Source organism: Dipodomys merriami, unplaced genomic scaffold (assembly GCF_024711535.1).
Source record: "Dipodomys merriami isolate MVZ:Mamm:240054 unplaced genomic scaffold, mDipMer1.0.p SCAF_103, whole genome shotgun sequence".
Lineage (NCBI taxonomy): Eukaryota > Metazoa > Chordata > Mammalia > Rodentia > Heteromyidae > Dipodomys > Dipodomys merriami.
Genome location: NW_027202305.1, coordinates 372,447 through 389,720, shown reverse-complemented (window position 1 = coordinate 389,720; position 17,274 = coordinate 372,447). Strand labels below are relative to the sequence as shown.

At 49.1% G+C, this 17,274-nt stretch overlaps 1 protein-coding gene across 2 annotated transcripts in view; it reads left to right on the top strand.

The window, feature by feature from the left end:
* Positions 1–17,274, top strand: part of LOC138809797 (mastermind-like protein 2) — a 226,718-nt gene that overhangs the window by 201,211 nt on the left and 8,233 nt on the right. For both annotated transcript variants that reach the window (XM_069996786.1, XM_069996776.1), the window contains one exon: positions 16,165–16,368. In XM_069996786.1, coding sequence (XP_069852887.1) covers positions 16,165–16,368 — 204 coding nt within the window. The remainder of the gene's footprint in view (positions 1–16,164; positions 16,369–17,274) is intronic.

The window sequence follows — 17,274 nt, the reverse complement described above, 5'->3', positions numbered from 1 at the left end:
CAGGCCGCAGTTCAGAGCACTGTCGAGGAGGCCCCGCCAGGTGAGCGGAGAGGACACAGATGCAGCCGCCTAGGACACCACTGGAGACTCCCCCGAGGTCGGAGGAGCGGAGGAGGCCTTCCTCTTACCCCTCATCCACCTCAGACTCGGCGTCTGCACCACAGATGCTTTCTGTGCATCTAGGGGAGGAGAAGGTTGTGCAGGAAAGTAGAGAGAGCCTGAGACGGCAGCGGCAAGCCCTGGCCCGGTGCTTCACTGATGACGTAAGAGTCTTTACACACAAGGTCAGTCGTAATTTTGACGCCATTCTTGGAGTCAGTGACATTGAAATCTGGTTCGTACAGAAACAGTGAGGCACAGAGAAGTAGAGCAATTTTTAAGGGAGTTGACAATTAGGAAGTCATTAGTGCTAGGGTCGCATACCCATATCCCTTCTGTATCCCAGGTGGTACTGAGGTTACTGTTGGTTTGTATTTTAATTGTCATTGATTAGTCCTACAAGAGTTTTATTCTGCTGTATCCATATACACATGCAATGGACCTTGATCAGATTCCACTGCTGCACCTCCCCTCCCTCCCCATCCTTCCAGAACCATCTCGTCCGGGTGTAGCCCGCTTAAAATACCGTGTGTGCACTTGTGAAGTACCACGGTGAAACAGGCCGTATAAAACTAAAACCCTTAATGACAGGAATGACCACACATCCCTCCCTCCCCCAACCCTGCTGGGGTTTGAGTGCTGGAGCAGAGTTGCTGGAAGAGGCCGAGCCCGTGCTCCTGCTGCGTGGAGGCTGTGTGAGCCGAGGCCCCGGGGAGAGGCCGAGCCTGTGCTGCGTGGAGGCTGTGTGAGCCGAGGCCCCGGGGAGAGGCCGAGCCCGTGCTGCGTGGAGGCTGTGTGAGCCGAGGCCCCGGGGAGAGGCTGAGCCCGTGCTGCGTGGAGGCTGTGTGAGCCGAGGCCCCGGGGAGAGGCCGAGCCTGTGCTGCGTGGAGGCTGTGTGAGCCGAGGCCCCGGGGAGAGGCCGAGCCCGTGCTCCTGCTGCGTGGAGGCTGTGTGAGCCGAGGCCCCGGGGAGAGGCCAAGCCCGTGCTGCGTGGAGGCTGTGTGAGCCGAGGCCCCGGGGAGAGGCCAAGCCTGTGCTGCGTGGAGGCTGTGTGAGCCGAGGCCCCGGGGAGAGGCCGAGCCCGTGCTGCGTGGAGGCTGTGTGAGCCGAGGCCCCGGGGAGAGGCCGAGCCTGTGCTCCTGCTCCGTAGAGGCTGTGTGAGCCGAGGCCCCGGGGAGAGGCTGAGCCCGTGCTGCGTGGAGGCTGTGTGAGCCGAGGCCCCGGGGAGAGGCCGAGCCCGTGCTGCGTGGAGGCTGTGTGAGCCGAGGCCCCGGGGAGAGGCCGAGCCTGTGCTCCTGCTCCGTAGAGGCTGTGTGAGCCGAGGCCCCGGGGAGAGGCTGAGCCCGTGCTGCGTGGAGGCTGTGTGAGCCGAGGCCCCAGGGAGAGGCCGAGCTCGTGCTGCGTGGAGGCTGTGTGAGCCGAAGCCCCGGGGAGAGGCCGAGCCTGTGCTCCTGCTCCGTAGAGGCTGTGTGAGCCGAGGCCCCGGGGAGAGGCCAAGCCCGTGCTGCGTGGAGGCTGTGTGAGCCGAGGCCCCGGGGAGAGGCCAAGCCTGTGCTGCGTGGAGGCTGTGTGAGCCGAGGCCCCGGGGAGAGGCCGAGCCCGTGCTGCGTGGAGGCTGTGTGAGCCGAGGCCCCGGGGAGAGGCCGAGCCTGTGCTCCTGCTCCGTAGAGGCTGTGTGAGCCGAGGCCCCGGGGAGAGGCTGAGCCCGTGCTGCGTGGAGGCTGTGTGAGCCGAGGCCCCGGGGAGAGGCCGAGCCCGTGCTGCGTGGAGGCTGTGTGAGCCGAGGCCCCGGGGAGAGGCCGAGCCTGTGCTCCTGCTCCGTAGAGGCTGTGTGAGCCGAGGCCCCGGGGAGAGGCTGAGCCCGTGCTGCGTGGAGGCTGTGTGAGCCGAGGCCCCAGGGAGAGGCCGAGCTCGTGCTGCGTGGAGGCTGTGTGAGCCGAAGCCCCGGGGAGAGGCCGAGCCTGTGCTCCTGCTCCGTAGAGGCTGTGTGAGCCGAGGCCCCGGGGAGAGGCCAAGCCCGTGCTGCGTGGAGGCTGTGTGAGCCAAGGCCCCGGGGAGAGGCCGAGCCCGTGCTGCGTGGAGGCTGTGTGAGCCGAGGCCCCAGGGAGAGGCCGAGCCCGTGCTGCGTGGAGGCTGTGTGAGCCGAGGCCCTGGGGAGAGGCCGAGCCTGTGCTCCTGCTCCGTGGAGGCTGTGTGAGCCGAGGCCCGCGCTTGGCAGGAAGGCACTCCACCCTTGCGCCACGCCCTGGTCCTTTGCAAGCTGGTTGTTTTGGGAGGGGTCTTGCTTTGCCTGTGTGGGCCTGGGCCACAATATTTACACTTCCTGCTGAAGCTGGTGACACTGGGAGGGGTGCAGGGCTGGGCCGATGCTCCCACCTCCTCAGTGGGATTACAGAGGAGAGCCACCAGAGCACAGAAATCCATCCTCTTAGGCCAAGACCCAGGCACTTTACCAAAATGATTTTCTCTACCATTGCAATCTGGTTACCATTTTTCCTTGAGACAAAATACGTAATTGTCTGTTAAAAATGTGTCTTCCTCCTTGCCCTTTTACTTCCCTAAAATACTGCCAAAATGTCCTTTAACCAGCATTTTCTTCTTTGCCTCAGCTATTCCCTGCCTTTGATACCTGGGCTTTCTGTGTTTATGATCATCCTATATCTTCACTTGCTCCAGTCCTGGACGACTGAGAGTCTGCCGTTTAATTAATCTGTCACTTTACTGTGGGAGGCAAATCCATTTTGAAGGGGATTCTGGCCTTGGTCAGCAAAACTTTCCTACCTCTTGACAGAAGCTCTTGCTCTTGGTAATCCGACTTTCTGTCCATCTGGCATGTTTGCCACCTGTGCTTTCTTATCTCCTGCCCCACCCAGAGTATGCCAGCCATTCTCTCTTTGCTCCAGGTCTGAAAAAGTCCGTGAAGTGAAGGATGTGTGTAAGTGGGAAGGAATTGCAGCACATGGACACCGTGTGTGTCAGAGCCTCTGGTGCGGCCTCTGTTTGCACTTCCCTGCCCCTGCCCAGGTCCACCCCGCCGGGCGCATGCCTGCTGCACCCAGGTCCCGGGTCTGGAGGTCCCAGATACGGGAGGGAGGCTTTGTCCACTGCCCACTCTTGGCTACTGTGTGAGAACCATGGTGAGCAAACGGGTGCGTGAGGAGTGAGTAGGAGAGAAAGAGGCCTCCGGTTCCCCGGGCCGTGCGCTTCCTGAGGCACGGAGCCCGCTGTGGCTCCCCCCGCCCAGGTGCCCTTCCTGAGGCACGGAGCCCGCTGTGGCTCCCCCCGCCCCAGGTGCGCTTCCTGAGGCACGGAGCCCGCTGTGGCTCGCCCCCCCGCCCAGGTGCACGGAGCCCGCTGTGGCTCCCCTCGCCCCCCCCCCCCCCGCCCAGATCCCCACTTGCCTGGAGGGAGGCTGCTAAGGGAGGCTGGCCACCGTGTTCGGTAGACAGCAGAATGCCTCCTGGAGAGTGGCCGGCCCAGATCGCCTTCTGCAGGGGGCTCGGCTCTCCGGAGCCCGGCAGCCTCCGCGTCTGCATGCCTTGCCTGCTCTCCAGTCTTGAGCAGACCTCTGCTACGATGTGCCAGCGGCCTGGCCTGCTTCTACTAAGCCCACGGCAACATCACCCTCATTCCTCAGGTTGAGCCTAATGCTACCAGGGTAGACTATCCGCCGACTACTCCCGGTCAGCCTGCGGTCGCTTCTGTGCCTCACATCAGCAACGCCGTTTCTGATCAGCCGAGTCCACCTTCATCTGACTGAGCTCCACGTCTCAAGTTGAATCCTTCGTGTCCATCTGTACTCCACCCCCCAAAAGAAAAGTGGCTCCGTCTCTCCCCCGCTCTCCCCGTGCTCACTGTGATCTGGTATTTGGCCTGTGTGTTTCTTTCTTTCCTGCCCCGTGGCCATCAGCGAGTGTCAGTGACTGCCCTCGGCCTCGGTCCAGGACCCGTGTCTCCCCACGGCTGCTGCGGTGCAAACCACGGCCCCCCTCCCTCCCTGCGTGCTCTCTGCTCACCTCCTTTCCAGTCCAAGCCACTCACCACCCAGCTGACAGTGACCTTCAAAGCATAAATCAGGTCATATCACACATCCGCTCAAAATTCTCATCATTTCCTCGTCACTCAAGACAACCTCAAATACCGCCTTCATGTGATTCCCTAGGGACCAACATGGGGTCAAAAGTTCCGGAAGCCACTAATGGATGATCTCTGACACATACCTCTTCTGCAATTATACCCCTTTATTCAGATTGTAATGACATCAGAGGCTAAATAATGGCAATAGTTACCATAGTAACTAAGCCTGGTCTACAGGAGGCATTTAACATGCCTTATCCTTTAATCCCTGCATCCACGGTCTCTATCTCACTAATGAGAAAATCAGAGACCTTAAGACAAGAGTGAATTGCCAGGACTTTAACCCAGATATGAGTGCTGTCTATGTTACTCTTTATTTTTATTTTTTTATTTTTTTATTTTTGCTGGTCCTAGGGTTTGAACTCGGGGCCTAGGCACTGTCCCTGAGCCTCTTTGTAGTCAAGGCTAGTGCTCTACCACTTGAGCCACAGTGCCACCTCTGGCTTTTTCTGAGTAGTTAATTGGAGATAAGAGTCTCATGGACTTTCTTGCCTGAGTTGGCTTCAAATCATGACCCTTAGATCTCAGCCTCCTAAGTAGCTGGGATTATAGGTATGAGCCACTGGTGCCCGGCTCAACTTACAATTTCCTTAGATCTTTGTTCAAGATGTTGATGTAAGCCATCAAATATAACAGTCTTAGGTTCTGATTAGAAAGTTGAGAGCAAGCAGATCAAACACAGCCTACAGTTTATGTGAGGTGAAGGCAATGACTCTGGCTCCAGAGAGCATACAAGGAGGTGAACGAATTGGAAAGAATCAGACGGAATGGTTTGTGGGATCGTTGTCGGCAGCCATTGCAAACCCTACGAGCTTCCCCCTGGAGTTTGCCGGGTTTCCTTCCGAGCTTGGAGCCCACTGATAGTTCTAGTGCCCATCCCCAGGGCTTGGGTTCAAGGATGCTCATTGTCTGCGTGGGATTTCTCATCTGGCCGCCACACACATTTGTGTGAAGAGCTCAGTTACCAAGAATAAGGGGGTCTCCTGCTCAAAGACTGCCCTGGTGAGTTCCACCACCTGGGTGAACAGAACACTGTGAAGAAGTTACAGGGCTAAGTGCTGAGTGTGCTTTTATCATTTGTGACTGGATTTCCTGTTTTCTGTAGTTTAGATATATTAGTTAAAATTACTCTGAACCGTTGGAGACCTGACTTCACTTAATCCCTAGCAGTTTGAATAAAGTTAATAGATATAAAGAATCCCAAAGGCTATCTCAATTTGTTGTTTACTAACTATGGTGTTTGTTATTGGCAAGAGAATATGTATTGCTCGGCTGATTCCTTTACGCCAAAACTTAACCTAAATCTGTCTCTTATTATCAACCTTCCCGCCCCACTGACCTCCTCATTCACAGGCATCACAGACACATCAGGGATTTGAGGGAAAACAGATTCCCCACCTCAGCCTGTTCCCACAGGCACGCCCCACCACGGGGCTGCTAGACAAGTAGCCCCTGCGCAGCTGACTCAACATTCATGAGAATGCTTGCCAAGTGTGGCACTGCTGCACCCCAGAAGCAGAGCACCCGAGAGAGGGCTGCGGGAGCAGGTCACGCCTCCCCAAGCGCCACGCTGCCTCTGCTCAGAAGCTGTGCGTGCAGAGACAGTAGCCACGGTGTCACTCCCACTCCTCAGTGTGTTGCCGAAGGAACACGTTTCTGATGCTTATTCTAGAAAATAGTGTCGGATCAATTCCTTTCCATCTTCACACGTAACCTAGTAAGCAGATGTGAAGTAAACGGCCTGTTGTGTTCACCCCCCGTATCCATTCAGAGTTTGCCAGGCTCAGGATAAAAGTGAAGAGAAGTGCACACACAAAGTCTGTGGACACTGGCAGCATTTGAAATTGAAATGGTGAGGAGCATGCCAGGCCTGCCCTGCGGTCACCCAGGGGGCTCAGTCCGTCAGAGGAAGTGCACCAGACGGCCGGGAACAGGGAGCTGCTTGGTGCTTAGTCACTGTCAAGCCTTGTTCTTCAAGGCTGGGTTGTTGAACACGGCTGGGGGGGGCGGGGCGGAAAGGGGGTGGGGGAGGAGGGGGAGGGGGAGCTGTTGTGGCTTCCTTGCTGTGAGATTGCGGGCTGTTCCTGGTCCCCGGATGGGAGTGCTCTGCTCTTTCAGCCCCACAGTGAACTTGGTGAAACCACGGTAACAGTGCCTGCTAGTGGCCCCTGGAGAAGAAGCTTCTGGCACACTGTTCACCACCATGCTGTTCACCTAGCGGCACTCCAGCCAGAAGTACTCACAAACAAGCAAGCAACGTGGCTGAATTCTGGCAAAAAAAAAAAAATCACATTAAAAATGTTTAATAATAGTAATAATTACCATAATAAATGAAGCAGATAGAGACCTTGTCTCAGCACACACAAACACATACATATACATACACATAGGCACACGTACACATAGGCACATACACACATACCTTCTCTTTATGGCATTCCTTTGTATTCAGAAATCCACATGTCAAGCTGTGTTACCCTTTCTCTGGGCCTCTCTGAGCTTCTCTGCTCAAAGCTGGTGCTCTGCCACTTGAGCCTTTGGGGAACTGGGGAAGTCCAATTAGCACAGGTGCTTTAAATGCTCCCAAACATGGAAATCAGCTTTGCACTTAAATATCTGAATAGAAATCTGGTTTTCTTAAGAAAATGATCACTGTTTACATGTGTGCATACAACATGTGTGTATATGTGTCTGTGTGTATACAACATAGATGCATGCATGAACATCTATAGCACTATTAGTACACGCTAAGCAAACGATGCTGTAGTGGGGTAATGTAAAGAAAGAAATCTGGAGGTTTGCCACAGTAATAGTAACAACGAGAATAGTTACTTATGAGAATTGCAATCTGCAGTGAGTCGATCATACTCAGAGCTCACAATTGCTCCTGATTCAGCTCATGGAACTGTAATCCAAGAACATCATCAGTGGCTCAGCTTTATAAATCCTGGCAGCCAGCACGGGCTTCTCATCCTTGACCATAGGTATTATGTGGAGGAGAACCTGACCCCTCTGAAAGGCTGGCCTTGAACATTTCTAAATAGCTGGTGTAATCCTGGGGTGGGAAAAAACATAGCAAAATAAATCACTCTATGCTGGACTGTGAGTTGCTCTTTGCATTTGAATAGAAACAGGACAGCCTTCCTTTACTGAGATAAATGCCTCCTGGTGAATCACCACATTCTCCCTGCTTTTCCTAAGCAAGAGTACATAGACCAAGATCTAAGCTGTTTCTTCTACTCACTGAAGCCCTAGGTAGTTCTAAGTATACCAGTTGGTTTTGTTAGCATTAACTTGAACCAACACTCCTTACGTACCAGTCTCTGCTCTTTGAATAATAAATGTAGTTAAATCCAGATCCCCACAGAAACAGTAACCCCTCCACTTTTTATAGCAGTGTGTATGATGAAGTTGCATATTAATTATCTGGGAGAAAACCAGTTGCTTGAAAACCGATTAAAGTGAAGAGCAGGTTGGGATGTAATTGACTGATGAAGGGAAAGTTGCCGTGCTGAGGGGCAAAGGACTGCTGTGCATGGAAAGCCGCCATCTCACTCAGTCCTATTTGGTTCTGATCTTTCTTTTTCTTTTTTTTTTAAGTCGATCATGGGACTTGAACTCTGGGCCTGGGCGCTGTCCCTGAGCTCTTCAGCTCAAGGTGAGCGCTCTACCACTTGAGTCACAGCTCCACTTCTGGTTTTCTGGTGGTTTATTGGAGATAAGAATCTCATGGACTTTCCTACCTTGGCTGGCTTTGAACCATAATCCTCAGATCTCAGCTTCCTGAGTAGCTAGGATTACAGGTGTGAGCCACTGGCACCCGGCTCTGATAAGTTTCTTTAAAGCTTTAAGGCAAGTGGACTGCCCTTCTGTCCATATGTCCTGTGGCTAGTCAATTTCATATTCACATATCTGATATTTAGTTTCTCTTTAAAGAACCCAAAACATTTGAATTATCCCTCAGAATATTTAATAGCACATCATCTTTCTAAAATGGAATACTAGTATTTGCCCAATGCCTTGCAAAGAACAACATTTTGAACTGATATTAGAATGTCAGTAGCATCGCCACAGCTTTTTCTATGAGGAGAAAACTGAAGAAAACACCTTGGGGAAAGTAGAGTAATAGGATGAACTTCAATAAAAATCTTTCAAGGAAATCAGATTGTAGTATTAGATAAGTTGCTTCTTGCTAATACCAAAAAGTTGATTTAGTTGCTTCAGTTAAGTATTTTTGAGACAACATATATATATATATATATGCAAATAGTTGGCTGACTTTAAGTTTCCATGATACTCAGTGATTGCTATAACATTTTATATTCTTAGTCCAGGTTCTGCTAAGGTTATGGAGAAACTAGCAATTTCATTTTCTTTTATTTCATACTCAGGATAGCTGAATAGCAATACTTTCAAATTCTAAAGGGGATCCAGTTGGCTTACATTTAGTCACAGTTTTTATTTAAATATTCAGAAATGCTTATACTAAATGAACTGTTATTTGGATCTAGCCAGCTGCTAAATAAATGCTGCAGTTACAAATGTATATCCTTTAAAAAAAAAAAAAAAAAGGACCACATGGAACTGGAAAGCTCATGACAGTGTAAACACCGCTGGCAGCACAGGCCATCGGCCTCCCCTCACCAGCCAGCAGTAAGGACCCCAAGCCACAAATGTTTGCCAGACCCAAAATTCACAGGACAACTTTGTTCCAGCCAAGGCTCTGTTCCCGGTTACAAATAACAGAAACCGTGCAACCGAGCTGCTCGAAGGAGGAGGTGGGAAGTTCACCTGTGCGCACATCTGGACTTGTGTGCAAGGCTTTAATTGTAAGCAAAAGTGTGTCACACATTGACAAATAACCATTAGTGCTCCCAGGTAAGACATAGTAAATCCAACATTGACATTCATCATCTTAATGAAGAATTTTTGATATACCAACATCTAAGTAATAAAAAATGTATGTTATGGTGAAGTATTTCTGATTTCAAAGTACTTCCTTTGGGGCTGGAGGCGTGGTTCAGTTGGTGGAGCGATAGCCAGTGAGTAGAAGCATCAGGTACCGAGTTTGAGTAACTGTCTCAGACCTAAAAACAGACAAACAAATACTTTTTTAAAATTTGACAACAAATAATACCAAGTATTTCTATTAGGCTGTTTGTACTAATGAGTAGGTACATGAATGAAATATGTTCTTGAAATAACCCTGATGTAAGTAAGAAAAAATGTAAGTAAACTGCCAGGTGCTGCTGGCTCACCCAGTCATCCTAGCTACTTAGAAGGGTGTGCAGCCCGTCCAGGAAGATGAGATGTTTATCTCTACATATGCAGCAAAAAAGCTTTAAGTAGAGATAGGACTCAAGTGGTAGAGAGCCAGTCTTAAGGGAAAAAAACTAAGGGCTAGCTCGAGGCCCTGAGTTCAAGCCCCAGTCCTGGCACAAAAACAGAAAGAATTGACCTATTCCATAACAAAGATGTGATGGGGTGTGGTCTGACTACGGTCACACAGGGCGCACTGACTTGTGCTGAGCCCTGTCCAGATGAAGTCAGCCTGCAGCATGAGGATACGCTTGAGATCTGGGTGGATGAAAATGAAAACTCAGGCTTCACACCTGGCAATTCCTACCAAACACAGAGAAACAAAGGTTAGATGTTCTGTGTGTGTGCATGTGTGTCTGTGTCTGCGTGTCTGTGTGTGCAAGGGAGAGAGAGAGGGAAACAGAGGCAGGGAGAGAGGAAAAGAGAAAGAGGGGAAGAGAGAGAGAGAGAGAGAGAGAGAGAGAGAGAGAGAGAGAGAGAGAGAGAGAGAGAGAGAGTCTTCCCAATCTTATCAATATAATTAAATCCCAAGTACTTTCTTCTAGACTTTTAGCCATAAGGGAATGGCTCATCTGGCTGTAGTTTATGAAGCTAATTTGATCAATGTCAATAGAAAAGATAGACCAACAGAACTGACTTTCTCATTTTTCTCCACAGTACACCTTTCACTGGAGGCTTTCATCTTTCTAAAACATTACTTTGACACCCTGAAGATGACATGTGTTCATACAGTTTGCATAAATAAGACTTGGTAGGTAGCCTGTTTTTCAGGGGGTTGATCCAAGTGAAACCTCTACTCTTCGAAGTTCATCCCTTGGCAATCCTTAGGGAGAACACAGCTGTTTGAAGTCACACTGGAGTATTTAGTGGCTTGCTGGCTTAATCCAAAGAGGCTCCTCCCTAATGCTCTTGTAGTCATTGTAATAATGCATGGGCAAGAGCTAGTCACGTCCTAACAGAGTAGATGAAATACCTTTGAAGACTGACCACAGTCACTACACTTCATTAGTCCTTCTAGACGTCTGTCAATTAGACAACTGACAATAATTAAGACACTCTTTCATTTCTCACAAAAGGAAATCGGACAGAATTTTAAGCCATTTTGTAGGCTGATACCTTTTGTATATTTTAGACCGGAATAGAGACTTGAAGATTATAGATTATCTCTAGCAAAATAATTAGCAGGTTTTCTCTTTTCTACAAAATCAGGGAAAATTGAAAATCATTTTTACATCATCATTTGGGAAGTCAGACATTATTATCAGTGCTACCTGTTCTACCTTGTACCTTCCACATTTCTCCAGAAGAACATGTCCGTAACTCAGCCCAGCTTCTTCCACACTTCTGCACCCAAGCCTGCATTAGAGCAAGAGAGCAAGCTAGCCACATTTCTACACCCAAGCCTGCGTTAGAGCAAGAGAGCAAGCTAGCCAGCCACTCTCCAACTCCCAACTGAATTAGTCTATTACTTGCTTATTATACAGACATAACTTTTATGTCCTGTTGCTAGGTTGTATTAGACTCAATGAAAAAATAACTCGAATTATTTCATTACAGTGGTATTTACTGCTTACTTGATTAAATAAAAATGGAATTTCAACAATCCTAGGGCTAGAATGGAATTTTGAGATTATAATCTAAATTCTGTGTTTAATGTTGGAGAATGTAAGGACTAAAGAGGCTATAAAATGACTAAAATTAACACATTTCACGGGTCACAAGGGACAGACTCTTAGAATATAAAAATTATAGAAACAAATAATAGTTCAGCATAAATGACAACTTCCTGAAAGCATACTGCATTTGTGCTGTTATGTTGAATACCATAGATCTTGTCATTTGTAAAGAGTTTGGTGTCTAGGAAGCTGAAAGCCTAAGCATTTCACTCACTTTACTCAGTTTGTTCTTAAAACCACAGTTGGGCTGGCACCAGCGGTTCACGCCTGTAATCCTGGCTACTCAGGAGGCTGAGATCTGAGGATCACACTCCACAGCCAGCCTAGGTAGGAAAGTCTTCATTAACCAGCAAAAAGAAAAGCCAAACGTGGAGAAAAGAATTACAAGAGTGCAGAGAGTTGCATGGAGTTTAATATCAATGAAGTACAGAATGAGGAAGGCACGGAGTTCAGATCGCCAACGGCCTTGTAGGCCACTCTCCCAGGATTTGATCTCTAATAAGGAGCCATGGTTGCTCGTAAGCCTGAGTGGAGAATGAAAGGTGAGCCAGGAGACCCCGTTCTGTTACATTGATGTGCACTACCTGAGGTGAGCAGGAGGCGCCAGTTCATTACATCACTTACATACATGAGTCTGCAGTTCTCAGCCTTGCTGCTGGAGGGGCTGTGTCTGTTTGGAGAATATGTGAATTGTGGGTAAACTTGTTAGCCGTATGGTGTTTGTGGAGGCGAGAGGAGTCGTAGCACAGTGCTACAAGGAAGGGTTTGAAACCACTGCGTGAGAGGCAGACAGTTCAGCCCTGCCACGGAGTCCTTCTAAAGTTGGCGTTTCTCTTTTAAGACAAAATGTCTTATTCCTCCCCCGAGCTAGCCTGACCCCTGACATGTTGTTCCCGGGCAGTTTTCACCCCACGCTGCTGCTTCACTCGGGAACGGGTCTCTGTGCCTCCCCAGAGGCTGAGAACTCACCGGTGTCCCAGTGAGTGAAACATCAGGTTTCACAGGGCTGGCTCTGGTGACCGCAGAGCCATCTGGATGGGACTCTGATCAGATCAGGGAAGTGCCCCATTCCACAGAGGAAAGGACAGCTGCCGCTCAAAATCCCAGAGGACTAAGGAGAATGAGAGCTCACCTCTTCAGCACCTCGTCCTCAGAGACCGGAGCGGGTCGGTCAGACAAGGGGCAGTTCTTCCCAGCAAAGATGTTCTTCTGCCTGTTTCTCCATGCTGTATGTCCATGCTTTGTTCTCCCAGTGAGCTGTGTGACCTTGCACCAGGCAGCCCTCAGCCTTTCAGAGCCATGTCTTCCTCAGGAAACTGAAGCCAGAGGAAGGATCTCAGATGCCTTTTCATTTCCCAGAGCTGGTAATGGTTGCGAGAGTAGAGAACGCCGTCAGCAGGTCTCGTGATAAGTGTTTTATTCCCAGCTTGCCAGTTACTTCCAAGAATTTCTGGGTACTTTCTCAATGGCATTTTTTCCCCCAGTCGAGTGTAAAAGAAACTATCTAGCACTACATGGCAGTATAGAAATAGAGCAGAGGTCAACAAACGCACTGCAAACGGTCAGACAGCAAGTCTTATCAGCTTTGTGAGCCGTAAGGTGTGCACCACAAATATTGGTTTGTTGTTGTGTGAGAGCTGCACAGACAATAAGTAAGTGAATGTCATCTTAATGACCAGAAAAGGTGGAGGCCAGACTTGGATCACTGTGTCATCATTTGCTGGCCCTGAAGGCCTGAAGCCCCGAGACAGCTCTGCAGCTCTTTCCCCAGGCTCACTCCCAAACCACCGACGAATCCCTCTCTCTCACCGGGAGGAGCTTCTGGTTATTTCAGTCATCCACAACTAGCGGACCACCTGTGCCCCCAATAGCGACTCTAAAGCAAGAGGGCCTCCTAGCATGTGGAAGAAGTGAAACAGTTAAGGCAGAGAGAGAGAGAGAGAACTCGCAGACAGCCCAGAACACGAATAGCCTGCAGGAACAGTCAGGCAGTTCATGGAGACCAGTAAAGAAGGAAGAAAAGCAAAAAGATTGATCGACTGCACGCCCATTTGTGAGATGGACGTACAGATGTGCCCCACTGGGTACTGCATCTTGGATTTGTTTTGCAAATTGCAGATGCCTGGTTTTGGAAGCCAAGAAAAACCAAGGGCCAAACCACTCTCTTGGATCTCAGCAATTTTCATTACTTCATTTTCTGTGGGGGGGGGGGGCGGGCAGGGAGGGAGGTGTCATTAAATATTCCCCTTTCCAAACAAGAGAAACAGAGAGCCGTTTTCCCCAGGAGCCTAGAAGAACACAAATACTCTCTAGAATTCATTTTAGAAACAAGAGAACAATCCAGGCCCCCAAACTTTGACTCCTCGTGGAAGTGACTGTGACACGAGGCTTAGCCCACAAAACTGCTTTAACCGTGAAATGGAACAAATTCCAAGTCCCAATATTTCATATCCTTCAGCAAAATGGAGATTATTTTGTTGACACTTCAGGACTGTCCTGTCCTGTGCTCAGATCAGTCCTGCCTGGTAGACTCTCGCATTACAATATGAAAGAGAGGGGTTCTCCCAGTGTTTTCCTTTACTAGTCCTCCTAAAGGAGCTCACAGATGACTGTGGTTTACAGAGACTTTATCAAAGCAGGACCCAATGGCCAGGCCTCTCCCACACTCTTTGTTACTGATATTTACAAGAGTTTCCTTATATAAACTATCTCTTTAAATATTTATCATAGAATTTTAAATTAGCGGAACTAGCTGGAAAGGCTGAGATGATGCGTTTGTTCTAAATTTTTTCATTTTGACATTTTATTCAAAAGTATTTCAAATCACCTTTTGGGGAAGACACAGTTAATAACTGGCACTTTGTGTTGAAGAAAAAATAATGCCCCTTGGAAGAGTTCAAATGTTCCCTTTCTTCTCGATCAGGTTTCAGTACCTAATTTACCCTGGTGAGTAAATTTACCCTCCCATGCTTCTGTGGCCTTCCAGGGTCAAGATACCAAACCCGTCATGCAATAAGCTTGGGGAAGGAGACTTTCTGTACGTTAAAACATGCATCCATATGCACACGTCTACTTGTGCCCATGTTTTGATCATCTCCAGCCTAAAGCTTTGGATATCATGTAGAGGACTCACCAAGCGGGTTCCTAACATCCTTCAGACCAGGACTAAGCTGCCCCCCAGCAGTGCGGGTGTACAACCTGAAAACGAAGGCCCGTAGGGTTTTCCAGTGGGCATGGAATTGGGCTGTGGCTGGCACTGCCCCGATTCCGGCTGAGACCCGTCTCCTCTCCCTGGAACAAAGGCGTGTAAGAGAAAGCCACGTCCACAGTCTCTAGGTTTCCTTGGAGTTTGGTCATAATCACACAGTAACTGTTGTTTTAGGACGAGAACATGAGCAGGCCTATCCTGTGTGACAAACTCAGCATTTTCTTCATTCAGACAGATCAAGAGCACTCAATTGGACATACCAGGGCCAAGTTGCCAAGTTTCAGACTGCTGGCTTTTGTTTTTCAGGCGGTAAAATGGAGGGAGGTTGGGATAGGATCTCTGCCTAGAGCCGAGGCTGGCTTGGAACTTGCCTTAGCCTCTCAGGTGTTGTGATTATAGGTGTGGATGGACCACTGCTGGCAAGATTTCTTCTTCTTTCTTTCCTTTTTTTTTTTTTTTTGTACACTTGAGGAAAAAACAGAATTTCCACATATGAGCATTCCATCCCATGATCCTACTACCACAGGTGTCCTGAGAGCGCTTTACCTGTTTTTCTGTTGTACACGTACCCGTGCAGGTGGGAGTCGGAGGTGGTCTGTTGCATCCTGAGTCACCTCAGCAGTGCCCTGTCCTGCCGGGCAGCCAGGCAGGACTTCAGCACAACAGCCGCTAGGTAGAAGGCTGTCTTCAGAGGTCGGAGCTTCAGCCTCGAGCTTGTGCCATACCAGCAAAAATGTGGTTTTATGATTTCTAGGGTTTATATATTCAGGCGGATTTTTTTGTTCATTACTGGACCATAAACTCTCCAAGATGAGGGCGATGTTTGCTAGTCTTCTTGTACCCACAGCTGTCTGTCAGCTCACTCCAACGCATTGCTGAGAATCAAGGAGAATACCTGACTGGCCAGAGCTTTCTGCCCAAAGGGTCTTCATTTGTCATTACCTAAAAATGGTTAGCATCCTCTTATCCAAATTTATTGTATATGCAATTTGATTTTTTTTGTTGTTGTGCCTGTCCTGTGGCTTGAACTTGGGGCCTGGGTGGTCCCTGAGATGTTTTTGCTATGGCTAGCTCTCTATCACTAGAGTTACAGCTCTACTTCAAGCATTTTTGGTAAGTTATTGGAGATGAGACTCTCATGGACTTTCCTGCACAGGTTGCCTTAGAACTGTGCTCCTCAGATCTCAGCCTCCTGAGTAGCTAGGATTATAGTTGTGAGCCACTGATGTCTGGCTGTGCAATTTGAGTGTTTAATCAATGCTTTCTCATTGTCGGTGAATTGTGTAGTCTTTTATTCCATAAATGCCTTCTGCCTGAAACACTCAACTTTAAATGCATGAATTAAAACATCATTAACAATAATACATGCAAAGTTTAGGGTAAAAAAGAAGAATTTGTTATTCTGTGTTTGTTCTTGAAATCGTGCCTATGTTTGTATGCTGTGTTTCTCTGAGATTCCATGAACACCTTCTGGAATGTAGAAATTCCACCCTGCGTCTTGGGGAGCTATCTGACGGCCCAGCTTCAGTAACCCACCTGCTTCTGTTGCTGCTACACGCAGTTGTTTCTTCCACGTTTTGCAAGCAAGTCCCTGATGTCCAACCCTTTAGCCATGCTTGAACTTTGACACTGGGAAAAACGTTTGTAATCTAAGGATTTGATTTTTGTGCTTCATTTTTCTTCTTTTAATTCACAATCCACCGCCCCCCCCCTTCTCTTCTTCAGGATCAACACTCTGTGGTGGGCCAGAACACGGGCCCCAGTCCAACTCCCAACGCCTGCTCGAATCCAAACACTGGAAGTGGCTACATGAACTCCCAGCAATCCTTGTTGAATCAGCAGTTGATGGGGAAGAAACAGACGCTGCAGAAACAGATCGCAGAGCAGAAGCAGCAACTCCTTCTCCAGCAGCAGATGCTGGCCGACGCGGTAAGGCTCACACCGCCTCCTGTTGCCTGCCCCGTCTGCCCCACATAGGAAGCCACTCTTCCTCCATTTCCAGTCAGTCCTTGGCTCTCTCCCTATTTATGAGACCACAACCAGCACATCCTAGCTGTAAGAGAGATGAATCCCTTATGCTCAGTGTCGCAGAAAACAAAGACAGAAAAGCTTGACTTGCCAGCCTCTGACAGCCCCGCCCCACACAGGAGCAGAGCAGAACAAACCGGTGTCACTCCTAGCCCCGAGAGGCTCCGAGCCACACAGACCCAAACTGAGGACAAAGCCAAGACTCAGGATGAAAGGCCCTTTTTAAAGAAAATATGAACATATATTTTCCATTTTCACTCTATTTGTGTGGCCTTTTAAGAAAGATGAGGTCATAGTTCACAAATACTAGCCAAGAATCCTGCTCTAGGCCTGTCTGCTCATCAGCACACTCCCGTGACCACACACAGAACTCCGCCCAAGCCCCTCCACCCCACACCTCCACCCCTCCAGCCCCTCACTCTCTCCCTTTAAACGTTTTAGTCAAATGAAACAAGTTGAACATCTCCAAGTTAATGGAGTCAAAGTACAAAGAAAAAGGAAAAATAAAAGCTCTGAGTGAAGCTCAGTGGCAGAACACTTGTCGAGCATGTGTGAGGCTGAAGGTTTGATTCCAAGAATACACATATGTATGCACGCACGCACGCACACGCACACATACAGACACACACACATGCACACACAGACACACACACAAACACGCGCACGTGCACACACATACACACACACACACACACACACACACGTGCACCAAGTATGAAGCATACTATCACGACCAAAGATGTTTCTAAAGGAATGGTGACTGGAGTCCGCTGGACGGAAGGGAGACAGTGGGAAACAGACTGACTC